At 40.1% G+C, this 17,423-nt stretch overlaps 1 protein-coding gene across 8 annotated transcripts in view; it reads right to left on the reverse strand.

Moving 5' to 3' along the window:
* CPEB3 (cytoplasmic polyadenylation element binding protein 3) overlaps positions 1-17,423 on the reverse strand; it is a 219,743-nt gene that overhangs the window by 153,891 nt on the left and 48,429 nt on the right. For 2 of the 8 annotated variants that reach the window (XM_049855729.1, XM_049855728.1), the window contains exon 1: positions 10,611-11,967. In XM_049855729.1, the coding sequence (XP_049711686.1) occupies positions 10,611-11,666 (1,056 nt within the window). In that variant the 5' untranslated portion in view covers positions 11,667-11,967. Of the gene's footprint in view, positions 1-10,610; positions 11,968-14,340; positions 14,919-17,423 lie in introns of those variants that run through there. The other 6 variants (XM_049855725.1, XM_049855724.1, XM_049855722.1 and 3 more) reach the window with 4 other exon arrangements.

Raw genomic sequence — 17,423 nt, forward strand, 5'->3', positions numbered from 1 at the left:
ATTGATGCTACAGAGACCCTCTCTATCACTTTTTACCATTCTAGACCAAATTATTCTCGCCCTTCCTTGACCTTTCACGGCAATTAACACATCACACAATCTGGCACTTATTTTCATATTATTTCATGAGTTAGTTCCTGAGGATAGGATTCAGATAATTTGTGTAATCCACAATAATCAACACGAGTTCAAGAACATAGTATTTATGTTAACAGGATTGCCACATATAACACATACATGAATCTCCATAGATTTATAATATAATAATAATACATAGAAGAGTATTTAAGAATTTTACATGGCATGAATGATTTCTACAGCTCTCTCTATAGAACACAGATCTATAACACACACTTTTCCTATATGTCTTTTTATAACTCTGGCTACAGTGAGAAGCCATCAGACTAGACTATTAACAATATAAGCAATGCAAATTATGCTGAACACACTGTCTCTTTCTTTGATGATTTAGAACAAACACGAAGTATCTTAGGGGCATCATGAATATTATGATCATGCCACAGGAGATTAAGAGGCTGAGTTTTGAACTTGCATATGACACTCTCTAGCAGAAACTTCTTAATATAAATTTCTGATGTCGGCTTGCTTGCCTATGGCTTGCTTACATAAAATTGGAACATAAAATGGTCAATTGCTTAACATTCTGGACAGTATTAAAACGGCTGCCTTTTTGAATATTTAATTATTGTAACAAAAGTTGAAGCATCCTTTTACCTAGCTTTGTCCTCTTCGCTGAAATGTTCTTCACCGTCATTCAATGTCCTTTGACGTCCCAGTATTCAATACATTCTCTATTATTTATGTTCCTCTAATAGAATGTGTCGCTCCAACCCCTTGTCAGCTTCAGTCCCCCATTATATTCCACAATGTAAAGGAATATATTCACTATCAAGAGATTTTTCCTCCTTTCTTCCCTACCCTACTACTAGATCTTGAATTTTTGACATTAAGCTACAATTTCATATATAAGTCTTGCTCTACGTTTCATTTTCAACAAAATCTAGGTCTAAAAGAACATCAAATATCCCATTGCATTTTAAAATGAAAATCTTGGGTTATACTTCCATGATTCACCCGCTTTAAAATAGCTACTCTAGAATAACATTTCATATTCTGGATTACCCCAGAGTTGACAGGCCAAATAAAATCATCTGCACTGGCAAATAAGCAGACAGTAGGTGGTAAGCTCTAAAACGTTAACTGAATAGGTTTGCTAACTTCATATGAGCTCATGCCTTTGGAATATTGACAAATTCAAGGTCAAAATACGATAGAATCAATCTCTCCACCCAGCCCTCAAATCTTCTAAAATGCTAAAATTATAAGTCTGTCTTTGCTTAAAATAAACACAAAATTAAATTTGACAACCACGGCAAAATACTGAAATAATGAAAACTGCAGCTTCATTCACACTGTAAAATATTCAGAGATGTAGATTGTGTTTTTGCAACTTAATGGCAACTATTTTTAAAATTATCTCTACTATTTTAATAACGCCATTGTATAGATTTAAATAATAAAACTTTTTCTTTTCTTCCAGATTTCTTTTCCTCTTTGAACAAGCACTATGGCAACAAGGGCATCTGTTAAAACTATCATATTAAACAACCACCACCAACAACCCGCAAACAAACAAACAAAATCCAGTGCTTTTCTGCTTTAACTTAGGTATATGTAGAACATGATGCTGAAAAAGAGTTCAGAACTGGCAAAGGTCTGGTCACTTGTTCTGACCAGGTCTTGATGTCTTACATCTTAAACAAATTGTATTCCAAAATGCTCTTTAGTTAAGCTGACTTTTTGCCAATAAAAACAAAGTTAATAGATGATGGTTAGGTTTCCACACTTGCCTACAAATAGTAGTTAATTGGTAACAAAGCTACACAAAACCCTACATCATCTAACCCACCAGCCATAGAAACAGGTATGGCAGCCAGGTTCCATTAAGACTACAGCCTTGGAAATTCTATGGGACAGTTCAATTCTGTCCCGCTGGGTTGCTATGAGTTGGAATCAACTTGACGGCAACAGGTTTCAGGATTTATCTCTAGGTAATAGAAATTACGGGCAATTGCGTTTTTCCCTTCTTTATGCTTTTGCGGGTTTTTTTCTCCTCAAGTTTTTAATAGAGAACACAGAGTACTTCAAAAATCAGAAAAAACTTTGAAACTATTTTATACGATGAAGGCTTTCATGGAGCTTTCCCAACCACTACAGACAAATTCAATCATTCTTTCCTCTGACTCAAGTACGCACTCTTTGTTGTACATATCATGTTCCTGTAAATTTTAATAAATGTCAGGGATCTCTCTGAGGACAGGATATGGCTCAGCTTTAATCCCTAGTGCCTGACTCCTGATAGCAGCCAGATAAATGTTTATAAAATCAAATTACTCTTACATTGCTAGCTACATGAAACGACCAACAAATACCTAGTCAATCATTTGTTAACGTAAATCTTTACACACTCAACAAATATTTATGATGTTCCTAAAATATTCCAAGCATTATCGCAGCTTCTGGTGACAGTGCCATGAAAAGATCCTGGCCCTAGTGGAACCTATATCCAGTGTGGAAAACAAAACATAAAATAAATATGCTCATTTTAGATATTGCTAAGTGCTATAAAGACAGTGTAGGATGTGGGGAATCAGGGAAGATCTGGGGAAAGAGTGCAGCATCAAAGGCATACTGAGAGATGGTTCGTGACAAGATAGGAGGCAAGGCAAGCAGGTGCAGAGTAATGGAACTGGGCATGGAGTCAAAAGATCTGAGTTCCCATTCCTGCTCTGCTGCCTGACTAAACCAAAACCAAACCTGTTGCCAAGGGGTTGATTCTGGCTCATAGCAACCCTATAGGACAGAGTAGAACTGACCCATAGGGTTTCCAAGGCTGTAATCTCTACGGAAGCAGGCTGCCACATCTTTCTCCCATGGAGCAACTGGTGGGTTCAAACTGCTGACCTTTCAGTTAGCAGCCAAGCACTCAACCACTGCACCACCAGGGATGCTTGTTGCCTATGCCAAAAAAAAAAAAAAAAAACACGTTGCCAGCGAGCCAGTCAATTCCAACTCATAGCGACCCTATAGGACAGAGTAGAACCGCCCCATAGGGTTTCCAAGGCTGTAATCTTTACCAAAGCCAACTGCCAAAGCTTCTTCCCATGGAGGGGCTGGTGGGTTTGAACTGCTGACCTGCCAGTTAGCAGCCATGTGCTTAACCACTGCAGTTGACCCTGAAATGAGTTTGAACTCTTGAGGAATGAAGTTATTTGGCTACACAACAACAGTCTTAAGCATACAAAATGAACACAAAATGTTTTCTTCCCATCATGTACATTAATTCTATGATCACTTCAAATGACATAAAGGATGCTTGGTGCCCACTGCTGTTTCTTCCTCTGAGGTCTGCCAACAAGGATTTATATCGTAATATTTATTAATTTTGAGAATTACATAACAGTGCTTCTGAGGCGAGAAGAGCAAGCTTTATTCCAAGATTTTAACCTACTGCATTATTGTAATTCACTGGTACCTTCCTAAGAGCTCTGGTGGTACAATGGTTAAAACGTTTGGCTGCTAGTCAGGTTGGCGGTTCGAACCTACCAGCCACTCCTTGGGAGAAAGCTGTGGCAAGTCTGCTTCTGTAAAGATTTACATCCTTGGAAACTCTATGGGGCAGTTCTACTCTGTCCTATAGGCTCACTATGTGTTGGAATTGACTCGATGGCAGCGGGAGTGGGTAGTACTTTTCTATTTTAAGTCAAAATGCAAATATTAGAATGGCTTAACCTTAAGAAGTTTACATGTCCAGCACCTGTAAAGAACAGCAAAGGATATGAAAAGTAAATGTAGCAGAATGAAAGCTTAACAGCCCAGGTGAAATGGGATATTTGCACCCCACAGAACAAGTCATCCACACGGTGGTATACAGACTAGTTGTGGAAAATTCATTAACCCCATAACTATTACAGAATTCCCCAATCGAGGGAATGGGATTTACATCATTAAGTTTCTTTTGGCATCTTTGCTTGCAATCACAGTCCATGTACTTCAGCTTCCGGGTATTGTATTATTTTGATGTCCTTCTCAAAACAAATGCAGCTAACAAATACAGGGGACCCTGGATACCAAGCAAGGGCCTCAGCCTTTTTATTAATACTTACACAGTCTTGTGAATTAGGGAAAATTCCTTCTGAATCTACTGCTGCCAAGCACAGTAACCTCTCCAGGAAAGCCCCCCTTAAATCTGTGGCTGTATTTCTGCAACCCTCAAGAATCAAACCCAGGACTCTAACCTGAATTCTATCTCTGACAGCCACACTGGCCCCTACAGAATCAGGCTTGGCCTCCAGAGAAGCAGTGGTAAGTGCTTTAGATTAGAGCCTTGGTAGCTCCAGAACTACCACAATTAACATTTACAGAAGTCAGGAAATTAATAATTTGAATATTTCTCCCATCACCAATTAAAATGTTCACAAAGCAAGGAAAATTCTTAGACTTGCATTAGTGAGTCAATCGTAGGCAGAAAGAGGCAGTCACAAATCTACATCATTCTTGTGACTTACATCTAGACTCCCTAAGCCCTCAGAGCACCATGCCTGGCTTTATAGGGTAGGTAGCCCTCATAATACTATACAAAGAGCCTTTCATTGCTCTTCCATCCCTGCTAGATACTTCTGTCTAGACCCTCTCTATTTCCGGATGCCATCAGCCAGTGTTTAACACTGGACTACTAAAAAAAAGGACTACTAGATAGTAACAAAAATTATTTCCTCTATTAAAGAGAAACTAAAGAACACAATAAAATTCTATGTTCTGTACTTTTTAATCCTCATAACTGTTATTTACCAAAAAAAATTAACTTATGAAAATCACAAAAGATCTCTGTTCACACCAACAAGATGAAAGTAAAGAGAGACAGCCTCACGAGAGGGCTTGAAGAATCATTCACACATATAGTAATTAGTTTGATCTGAGAGTTACAAACCACAGGTAGTGTGAAATTTAAACCTCCCCCCCCAATATTAATTTTCTTCTTGCTTTCTCTAGCTCTGACTACAATCACGATAGTTAAGCACGCACCTAAAAGCCCTTACAGTATTCCTAGAACATCATCTAATTTTCAAAACGCTTGGTACACATTCTCTCAGAAAAGAAACCTAGAGGCTGGGCTCGCGCTCTTCATTTTTGCAGATCAGGAAAAAGAATCACTGGGTAAGTGACTTGACCCCAATCGCCAGTGACAGACTAGGGTATCAACCAGTGCCTCTCTCATTCCAAGCTTTGTGGGCTGTTCACCACCATATGTTCCCATTCATCTAATTCTCTTTCCTCTGTAGAACCCACATGCTTCATCAAACTTTTCAATTGCAGTAGGCAAAGCATAATCTTTTGATACCTGCAGATCATAACACAAAATCACCTGAGAAATGGCAACCAGATACAACTGGACAAGCATTATGCCTTGAGCAGCCCTTTAAAAGGTAGCAAAATAGGCCAACCAATGGAGAAAATTACTTAAGTAGAAAAATAGTGTCTTGTCAGAGAATATCGAAAAGCATTACATTTCTGAGGGTATACTTTTATATCAACTCACTGCAAGGTCATGAAGAGTTTATATAAAGCTAACCACTTTTCAATAAGCAGTTTTGAAGCATACAATTTATGTTATTAGATTAATATTTTCGGTAGCACAGAAAACCTAATATTTCCTAACCAACCTGTCTTTTAAATAGAACGTAGATAATGTGGCTTTGCCGGCATTCACATTAACCATTCATAATAGGTTCTGAAACAGTTTGTGGGGTTGGGTGGACCTTAAGTGGTTTTGCATTACAGTAGTAGTTAAGAAACCAACTAGAGAAGAGTCTCCAATTTTAAATCTAGGTCATACTATCTGTATTCAAAAGCAAGCATAAATTAGATGATTTATATTTTTTCCTGAAAAGGTGGTTTTAAAAAAAAGGCACATAGACTGCTTGAAAATTATTGTATGTTTCCTCAAAATTTATAAGCATGTATATTTATTTTTAAAATAACTTATATCCCCATTAATTAATGCAGGAGATTTCTTCCTCTTCCTCTGTTACAGACAATCTGCCAGCAAAATTACATTTAACTAGACATATACCAGGAAATACAAAATTTACTATATAATCATTCTCAGCTAGGTAGTGGGGGAAGAGAGAGAGGATAAAGGGAGAGATGCAGACACAGAAAGAAGAAGATAATTCCAAAATATTTTTTCAAAAACAATTTTCAAAAATGCCTAACAAGTAAATATATAGGGAAAAATATTGGCAACTGCTGAATCTAAGTGGTGACATGTATGGTCACTATTTTCCTTCCTCCATTTTGATAAATATAAAATTTATTTAAAATATAATTGCCAGGATATACCATAAGGTCAACTGCATGTGTATCCCAGTCACCAACATCTACACTGTAATGTTCACTAATGGCCTGGAAGTAGTATAGTCCGGGGGCAGACTGCCTGAGTTCAAATCCCAACTCTGCCAGGTACTGACTGTGTGATCTTGAGCAAATAATGTAAATGTGTTGACCTTCAATTTCTTTATCAGTATAATGAGGAGAATAATAGTCCTCTGGCTCAAAGGAGTTCCAATGAGAAACTCCATGTTAAAGTACTTAGCACAGGGCCTGTAACATAGTAAATGTTGGGATTACTACCTCATTACTGTGACCAGAGGCTCTGCATGATCCTGAGAGTAAATGATGTTACACATTAGTCTGCGGCTATCTAGGCTGCACTGTATTACATGCTAGTAATTTATCCTATGATACCCTCTGCAAGATCTTGAGGGTACCTTCAAACAGAAAAAAAGAACAGCAGTTATCTTAATCCAACATTTAAGGAAGTTTTACCACGGGCCAGGCCCTGTGCTAAGCACTTTATATGCAGTTTTTCATTTGAAATTTTAAGAGGCAAAGAACTATTATTATTTCCATTTTACAGATGAAGAAGCTGAGGGTCAGAGTGTTTACATAATTTGTTCCAGATTATGAAGCCAGTAACTGGAAAAGTTGGGATTTATACCTAGGCAATCTGCCTTCAAAGCCTGCTCTGACAGAAACTACCCACATAAGCTGGGGCAAGTCACTTCACATATTAGGCCTTTTATTTCCTCCACTGTAAAATGAGAAGAGTGGTCTGGAATAAATGCTCTAAAAAGTCCCTTAGGTCCCGTCTAACTATGTCTCGGAACAACCATGCTATTCCAGCCCAAATTCACTCCATACAGAAACCATCTCTGCTCTAGTCCTTTCCCATATCTAGGCTTTTCTGTTTTATACAAATACAGAATGATTCATATGAATAATTCCTCTGATGGAGCGCCTTACTGTTCTTGAGCTGTCTTGGTGGGAGGTACATCATTGGGAGGCATCAGTCAGATGGAGAACCTCACTAGATAGTTCCACCACTAAGACTTTTTGAATACAGTCCAAAGAGAACCTGACTCAAAATGAATTCTACCTGACATCGCTAGCACTACAGGGAAGTTAAGGCTACATACAGACAAAATTAGCCAGAGCTCTCAACCCTGAGTTAAAGCACTCTACCTCTCCGGACCTCAGTTTCCTTATTTATACAAATGAAGTGACTTTTAGATACAAGTAATTCCTAAGGAAGCAGCCACCCCAACCCAGGGAAACACTCAACCTTACTAGAATTAGGAAGGGGTAGTAAGGAAGTATGTGCAGTTTGAAAAACCACATTCAAATATAGTTATTGCTTTTGCAACATAAACCACAGAAGTGAGCTCAAAAAAATCTATTGTGCCAGTAGAAACTGGCAAAAAAGAGTTAAGCAGCATTGTAGGGGGTGCATAGATTTTTTTAAATGTTAAGAAAAAATACAGTCGACCTGCTGAAAGCCTCTTTTAGCTCGAAGTATGTGAAATAAAAAATAAAGTCAGTATTCTATGAAATAAACTCTTCAATTTAAAGGAAAAAAAAAAAGGCACATCTGCCAAAATAAATGAATTTAAGAAAAGGAAAAGCATTAGGGCTAATTAAGATATTTTCTTCCTGAAGAAGCCCTCGTGGCACAGTGGTTAAGTGCTCAGCTGCTAACCGAAAGGTTAACGGTTTGAACCCGCCAGCCACTCCACAGGAGAAAGATGTGGCAATCAGCTTCGGTAAAGATTACAGCCTTAGAAACCCTATGTGGCAGTTCTACTCTGTCCTACAGAGTCACTAAGAGTTGCAATCAACTTGATGACAGTGGGTTTGGTTTGTATTTTTTTTTTTTTTAGAAAAATTATTTAAGTAAATGCACAAACATGCAAAACACTCAAGGTGTTTTTGTTTTTAAACATCCTTGATACAGTTTAAGCCAAAGCATAACAAGGTTACTCCTTCTCTGGTTCTAATATTGCTTCAAAACACCAGAGCTCCATTTTAAGTAAGAAGAAAAAGGACATAAAGTGCATGCAATTCTTCCTGTGGCCAAATACAAAATGCTCAGTTTTCAATCAAACCTCTCCTCCTACAAATCTTTTGGCCATTTTTACCTACTCAATAGCACCACCAGGGATGAAAGAACAGGAGTCCATACTCAATTAAGTCCACTCATTAGCATCCTTGGCAAATGGTTTGCTGAGAAACAGGCAATTCCCACACTACTATTTGGGAAAATTCTGGAGATTTACCCTTTCCCCCCATTTCAGGGGATAAGTAATCAAAAGCTAGTATTCAACACCTAGAAAAAGAGAGCTAGATGTGTCTACACAATCAGCTTTTAATCCTCAAACCTCTCTACCAGATTTTAGATTATTCTCTTAGGCTGAACCTGCATAGGGAGCATCAGAATAAAAAAAGGGACTGTCAAAAAGACAGGGGCTCTCCTGCCAAATATAGACTCACACTGCCCTACCTCCTCCAAAATGAAGCACACAGAGAAATTCCAGGAAGCAGATTCCTACTTTTCTCTACCTACCAAACTAACCCCATTTTGCAGTCTCTTAATTTTATTAAAATACACGACCTTCAAATACACCTTAATATTGAAATCTTCTATGCCTGAAGAACCCCTGTGAACATTTCATGAGGTTATAGATTCTCTCCCATTAAAAACTCACATACACACACTCTAGGGGTTTTGTGGATCCCTCTGAACCAGTAAGGTTAAAGACCCTTACTGTGGCCTGAAGAGTCACATGCTTCTCAATAACCCCATCTCCTCCTTCACGAATGCGAGTCACCCTAAATGTCTGAAATGTAAAGATCAACACAATGACGGCTCCAACTGCACCTGTCTCTTTAAACCACCTCTGTCCAATTGTCAGCTCTGCCATCTTTCAATGCAGGTCAAAGGATCTGATTCACTTCCTTGACAATTCAAACTGGGTCTCGTCCAAGGCCCTCCATCTCCTTCCTTTCCCCCTTTCTTTTTCACTGAGCCTAGAAGCTAACAGACAAGTCAATTTCTAAGTGAAGGGTGTGTCTGCCTGAGAGCAAAAGCCCCCAGTGAACACTCACCCTCACCACCCCTTTCAGATCCACGGTATCCATGACACTGCCAACTGCTGTGGCCTGAGCTGGATCAGAAAACAAGAATAGATTTAAGGACACTCTCCTTTCAACCTTTTTGTCTGGGACACTTCCTGGGTTTTTCATTGGCATTTAACACCAAAACACAAGGCTCATTTTTCATTAAAGTTGCAAGACTTTCACTTTGCCCAGTTTCAAATGGCGTAATTGATCCGCATTGTCTTCTTAAATAACCCAACTGGTGAAGGACACTGCAGCTTTAAATATTTCAGTGCTAGCTAGCAAATAGACTCCATGGCAATATGGCTCTGAAGGTCGTGTCCTATTGTCTCTTTCCTCTGCTAAAAAACCAAACAACTTCTAAGTCCTTTCTAACACAGACAGGGGTACCTCCCTAGAATTTCCACTCTCGCACCGGGGTTCCTTACAGAGTGCCGGTGTTTACTGGAATCTCACACTCATAATTTTCCCGGCAGGGGCAATATGCTGATTGCTATTAATGATTTCAGCACCTTAGTGAGACATAAACACATGTGTTCACATTAGTTTAATTGAGCATATGCAACTGTCTGAAACAGCACCACTCAAAGGATGTTAACCTCTGTAATAATAAAGCCAGGCTAATTTGGGAGTGGACAGTTTTCAGGCAGCACCCTGAGCCCGGGGATTGCATAACCTGAAAAGTGTAGCTACTTAAAAACGATAGGAATCTCAGCCTATTCATCCTGAGACTATGTCGGCACCCTGCCACACACTTGCAGCTTTACTTGTCAAAGAAGGTCAAAATAAGAGGCCCAAGCACGGTGAAGGAGAAATAACCTAAAAGAAAAGGCCCCTTTCTTTCCCACCAGGTAGCACTAACAGGGTTCCTCCAGCAGTCACAATGTTCCCCGCCCCCGGCCCCAGGAGTTCAACAGCCCCAGTGACCGGGAGACTCTGGAACGAGGCGAAGACCGGGACATCGCTACCTTTTTTTTAAAGAACAAAAACCGGCGGAAGATTAAAGGACAGGGAAGAAGGGTCAAATGGAGCTGGGCAGGGGGAAGGCGGGGGTGGGTGCACTCACACATTACCTGAAATGGCAACAGACTGTTCCCATTATCGGTCCGAAAAGCGTTATCCTCCATCCAGGACTTGGAGGTGAGCGGAGCCGCGCGGGGGAACTTGGGCGGCGCGATCACATTGCTGGAGAAGGGCTTTTTGAGCGGTGAGATGGGGTTGAGCGGCGAAGGCACCCCGACGCCCACGCCCACGCCCACGCCGACCGCCCGGCGAGGGTCCCGGCCCGCCTGCAGGCCGCCCCACGGGTTGGACGGCGCGCTCCAGGCCGCGTTCACGCTCTGGTGCGTGCTCCAGCTGGACGACGCGGACGAGGCGGCGGCGGCAGCTGCGGCGGCCGCGGCGGCCGAGGACGAGGACGGCTTGCTGGTCATGATGGGCTGGTGACCATACGCCGCGGCGGCGCTCCTCTGAGCGTAGGGCGCCTGGCTGGGGCTGGCCGGCGACCGACGCTGCTGCGGGGGCTGCGGCTGCGGGGGCTGCGCAGGCTGTGCCGGCTGCGGCGCGGGCGGCGGCGGCGGCTGCTGGTGGTGCTGGGTCTGCGCCAGCCCGATCTGCGGGGAGAAGGTGCCTCCGAAGACTGGGTTGACGTGGTGCGGGAAGTTCTGGAAGAGCATGGTCCCGTTGACTGGGGTGATCCCCTGGAAGAAGCTGTCCTCCACCGCGTTCGTGGTGCCTGTGGACCAGGTGCTGCCGAAGGACGGCGACAGCGACGCGCCCGGAGCCGCGGGCTCCTGAGGCGGCGGCGGCGGCTGCTGAGGGGGCTGGTGGAAACTCAAGCCCGGCAGGAGCGGCGATTCCATCTGCATCTTGTCGGGGCCGTTGGGGGCCGGCGGGGCCGCGGCAGGGCTGAGGGCCGGCACTGCGCTGCTGTCCTCCGGCTTGGGGGTCTCTGAAGAGAGGGGCGTGGATGGGACTTCGGCTGCGCTGGGCTCGGGCTGGGGCTGCTGCTGCTGCCGCTGCTGCTGGGGCTGGGGCTGGGTTTTGCTTTTGTCCATCAGTAAATCATCCTGCATGGTTTGGGCAGCTGAAACGGGAAAAAAGAGACGCGTTATTGTCAATGTGATCATTAACGCCCCTCGCTGAAGCAGGCGGGTGTTTTACTTGCGAAAATCCAGTGCCACCACTACTAGCCAATTGCAAGGCAAATCCATAATCTCCCATTTAGAAGAACAGTTCGGGCTGGGGGAGATGAGGGGAGGGGGTTCGCGCTAGATCTCTAAAAATACTCTGATAGCGTCTTCACCCTTTCTGGTGTCTTGGTTCCTTTTCTGTATTAGTGAGAGATGTGCTTATAAGACAGAAAGACGGCAATTTCGCCACGTCTCTTTTCCCTTCACCGGAACTCAGAGTGTTCACCCTGCAATGAGAAACTGATTCTGGTTCCTGTTTTTTCCCAAGCACCACCCTCCCCCAGTTATTTGCATACGTCAATAAATACTGCTGCGTCCTTCATCAAGGTTAAAAAGACACCGCACACACCGACCCTTTCTTCCCCCTTCGGCTCCAGCACTTTAAGGAAACAGCAATGTTATCCCTCTTGATTAGAAGCTGCCTTCTTGCTTTGATAATTGTTTCATTTAGTTGCAGCGAACCACAAGGGGGACAATCCTTGGCATTTGTTAGGAGGACTCAGCTGCACAATCATTCTCTGGTCTCCCTGTAGCTTCAGCTACTCCATTTTGTTAGGGGAAATTAAAAAAAAAAAAAAAAAAAAAAGACCGTTTTTAAAGAGGTAAAAACTTCCTGAAACGTTTGGAAGTGCTTGCTTCGTGTTACTCTAAGGTTTATGGTTTTTCTCCTTATTCTCCAATTCTCTCATCTCCAATTCTTCCGCACAAGAGATTTCTTGGCTTCTGGTGCTTCAGGTCTCCACAGGGGCTTGAGAATTACTCCGCAGAGTGGAGAAATGCTCCTCGTTAGGTTTGAGGTCAAAAAAAAGAGAGCGCGAGAGACTGTGTGTGTGTGTGTGACTGTGACATGGGGTGCTTAAAAAATCCCTCTGAGATTTAAGTAAACAGTCAAGATAATTCTGGGGTTGCCAGATTTTCGTTTTTGAATCCTCCTGCTGCTGCCTTTGTCACAAGACTTTGGCAAATTTAGAATCCATTCTCTTATCACTAGAATCTGCAGTGAAAGATTAGGATTTGAAGACCTTGAATTACCATATGCTAGCAAAAGTGTTAAAAATAGCATAGTACAAAACCCTGAATTCTCATACTTTGTAATTATAGTGCATTGCCAACACTGCTTTATTTAGCCATATAAGGAGTGTATGGTATTTTCCATTTTGCATAGAAAGGCTATATTCACCTCTGCTATACAGCCTGTGTTCTTATTAAAGGATGGAAATAGTAATCAAAACCAGTAGATTTCCATACATGTAGTTATCACTGAGTTAGTATGTCCCTTAGAACATGTTCATTGTTTTAAATATATGATTATAGTGCTAAGACTCTGAAAACAAGTATATTTGAAATGTTAAAGGAGCATATGACTAAATATAATTATTTTTAGACATGATTCAGTATAATTGCAACAAAGCTAATATATTTAATACAGTTGCTTAATTAACTCAGATATTTGGAGAAGGAGCTTTCTCGGGACCGTTGTGAAAGGGCATTCAGATACACAGAAGCTCTGCCTTTGGCCATGCTTATGATAATAACTGTTGTAAAATATATGTATTGAAAGTGGAGATCCTACTGCTTTTATTTGGAAATGATGTCAGACCAAGAAACAAAATTAAAAGCAGTTTACTGTTTTATTAAAGACTAGCTTTAAAACGGTTAACTGATCTCTTTCATTTTAAAGTTTCACCCACAGACAAAACAGTGGGCCGCCTTACTCTCCACTCCTCATTCTTCTGCCTTCCCTCCCCCACCACCCCCCCCAAAAAAGTCCATTAGGATATACATCACAAATTGCCAGCTACTACCAAAAAACCTACTTAGGATGCTTTTATGTTCCTCAGTTCCCTTGGTCTAAAACAATGACTTGGATCAGTACTGTAAAATATGACACAAAGAGGCAAGCAAAGCTTGGATTCACACAGCACAAAGTTCTATTGCTGCCAAAGGTGATGGTCATAAAAAGAGATGTCTTTATACTTGGTTTAAGCAGTACTGCAGTAAACCATTATAATCTGGGATTTGAGTTGCTTCCAGTGGGCCAGAATTGTCTTTTACAATAGCCATATCATCATGGCTGAAATATGCATTTGATTATAATTTTAATATCACCCAGCTTTTCAGATTGCTTGTATCAATGCTTTTTGTTAATGCCTTCAGTTTAAATTACATGGTCTTGGTGAAAAAAATCAATGTAGTATACAAAAAAGCCAAAAAGTAAGCTAGACTCGGAACATTTTATAAGGGCTGTAATTAATATTAATATACTTTTAAATTTAAGAATATTTATCATACCAGGAACACCCATTTATCTTCTCAACACTCCTTAAACATACAAATTTCACTTTCTGAATAAATTCACTGTCAAGGTCAAGACCCACCTATAACAAATAAGGCCCTTTTAAACAAAAGGCAAGCAGTGGATTAAGAGAACATTTACAAAGTAAATATGCAACGTTTCTCAGTTATTGCCTGTATAGCTTTTTTTTTTTTTGCTTATTTACAGCAAAGTCCCAGAAATAGATACCTCTTTCCCCTCCCCCATCACACACAATAGATCTTCCTTTACATGCAATAACCTAATTTCGATTAATGCATTCTTAATAGCAGTTACCTTTGAGTGTCCAGTTTTTAAGGATCGATGAAATTAAAAAGTGTACAGTATTTATTTTCTTCTTTCAGGTTGATTATGTGACCGCTCTGGCAAAAGCACTTTGACAACTGTAAGAAGAGAGGGCATGCGCACACAGGGAACTGTGGGGGCTGAAGTCCTTCACAAGGTACTCTGCCTGACTTCAGCACGTTCAGCCAAGAAAGGAGGAAGCCTCGAAAATACAGAGTCCAAGGGGAAGAAGTTGAACCCGGATTACATTATATCCTCCTAACCAGTCTAAATCACGAGTTGTTGAAATGAAAAGGGGAAAAAATAAACTGGTTTGTCAAGTTAATTTAGAAAGCGTGGTTAAAAGAGAAACTGGATTGTAAGACTCAGAATAAAGACATCCAGCAGAGCTACCTTAAATGGTATCAAAATGGTAATGCCTGGGTAGCCAGCAATAGCAGCCCTACTAGAGCTACAGAGATTGGGGTGGGCAGGGCAAAGCAAGGAAGCGAGGACCACTGAGGAAATATAAATACCTAAAATCCAACCATACTTAAAAGAAACATTTTTAATATAGAATGAAAAATGCATTCATATTAAATGTGATATTAATCTTACAGGACAGTTACAAATAGAACTGTCACAAATTTTTTTTACAACTTATCCACCAAGATTTCTTTGTATTTGAATTTTCAATGGCGACACAAATCATTTAAGATTCTACCTGATAACTGTGAATCAACGCACCTCATACAATGATCAATCAAATACATCTTTCTAAAAAACAAATACTATTTAGTGGAATATTAAATAATAATTTGATATGTTTAGTGTTTCACTGCATAGGACAGTGACTTCTTTACTCAAGACAAAAATTAGATAGTTTCCATAAAATATTTTTTTTGGTAAGTTTTTCTTATCTTAACCTCATGATTCCAAAGCTGGAACCTCACAACATACTAACATCAACCATTATTATCTATATATATATATAAAAAAAAAAAAATAGTTCAACTCTGGGTTTGCTCAGGCAGGCAGAACATATTTCTTGTGGGATTTGGTTCAATGCCATTCACCCAAAGGGTTCAGAGTAAATATCAGTTGACGACTATGCTGATTGAACTTGGAACTGAAAATCTTAAGCATCATTTAAAACTGTCTTAATTTCCTATTTACCTTCTTCATCAATTTGAACTAAAGTATTTCCAGAGGACACTAATTTGCAACATTTTGGTCATCTTTGTTTCTAGTTATTTCCAAGGAAAAACCTGAAATTGATAGTTCAAAAGGAAAAAAATAAATTGAATGAATCTGCCAAAAGCTCTGTGTAAAAGAACTAATGGTTACTTACTCCTACTGTGACCTTACCCTATATTTCCCATTTTTTCTCTTCCTCTACCTTCCTCAAGAAAGCTTCATTTCTGTTATGCTGCTATACTAACCTTACGCATTCCAAAGGCTGCAAGGATCAACTCAAGGTTAATCTTATCCCTGAAGACTTCTCTGACTTACCAAACTTATACTACATTTTCAAGTACTCCAACTAAGTAGAAAAAGTCCCTTTGTAAAATCCTTACAAAGATTGCTTAAAAAAAAGATTTTTTTAATAATTTGAAATTTATATAAGATTTGTATGTTATGGTTTCACCGAACTGTATACATGAAAAATGTTAAATTAGCAAATGTTGTGTTACCTCTATTTTTATAACAGTAAAAATGGAGGAAAAAATATTAGTATATTAAGATGTATATGTATATCAGTATCTTAAGGGTTCCCTGAGTGGTACAAATGGTTATCAAGCTTGGCTACTAACCAGAATGTTAAAGGTGTGAGTCCACCCAGTCATGCCTGGGATGATGGTGATCTACTTCTGAAAAATCAGCTGTTGAAAACATTATGAAGCACAGTTCTACTCTGACACACATGGGGAAGCCATGAGTCAAAATCAACTCCATAGCAACTGGTTATGTTAAGATTTTATTGGTAAAATAAAAAATTTTAAGTTACTCAGGTATGCTTGAAAATGGTTCGATTGGGCATTCATTAATTCATCTGGTGCCCAAGTGCAGCTCTACTAATAATCTGCACAATGAAGAAAGAAAAACTTTGGTCCTGATCCTTGATACATGATAACTAATACCGCCTATGTTTAATGGAATTTTATTGTATTTGAAACTGAAGTAATCTCTGCCCTTCCTTTTCTAAAATGAGCACTCAAATCTAAAAACAAAATAACTCAAATATAAATACAAAGTTATAAAGACCAAGCAAACAACAAATTACAGGAGGACCTCCAACAAAACAAAGCCCTTCTCTACTGAAATCTTGTTTTTTTATTTAACCAGAAAAGGTACATTTTCCGAAATTATGTCTTCAGGTCACAGACGGGTAACTATATACCCATTTTGGGTAGTCACTGACGACTGCAAACAAAGTTTGCAGAGTTAACTCTTGGACATACGCATGGGTCAAATAAATCCTTTCTGGGTCTCCTTCCTTTTCTTCCCTACTTACATCTCTAGCATGGTGCCTATAAGAGTCCTGTGTAGTTGGTGGGTGATTCATAAATGCTTGATGAATGAATGGATAAAAATGAATGAATAAAGGAAAGATGGAAGAAGCATAGTTTATTTTCTAAAACAGCCAAGCTTTGAGTAAGTATTATTCTCCATTTGGAAGAGCAATTACTTTTCCATCAGCTGCAAGAATGGATATAAAGGGGAATAGCTTAAAATAGAAAAACATTTTGGCCCTTATGATGCTCAGCAGCATGTAGATCATTTGATTATCATCATGAAATAACATTTATTAAGCACTAATTGACAAGGAACTTTGTTCCCATCTAAGAGTTTACAATCTAATAAAAACATACACCTCACCTCTGCCTAGAAACTGTATCTCCAAGGTCACTAAGAGCCACTCTGAGCTAAGTCCAAAGGAAGCTCTGTCAGTCTTTATCTTGTATGACCTTGCAGTGACATTGACATAACTAACCATAAAAAAAACTGGAAATCCCTTCTTCCTTCAGGTTCCTTCATGCTATCCTTTCCTGGTTTTCTTACATTTGAGGTTGCTCTCTCTGTCATCATTGCTA

Source organism: Elephas maximus, chromosome 16, assembly GCF_024166365.1.
Source record: "Elephas maximus indicus isolate mEleMax1 chromosome 16, mEleMax1 primary haplotype, whole genome shotgun sequence".
In the NCBI taxonomy this organism is placed as follows: Eukaryota; Metazoa; Chordata; class Mammalia; order Proboscidea; family Elephantidae; genus Elephas; species Elephas maximus.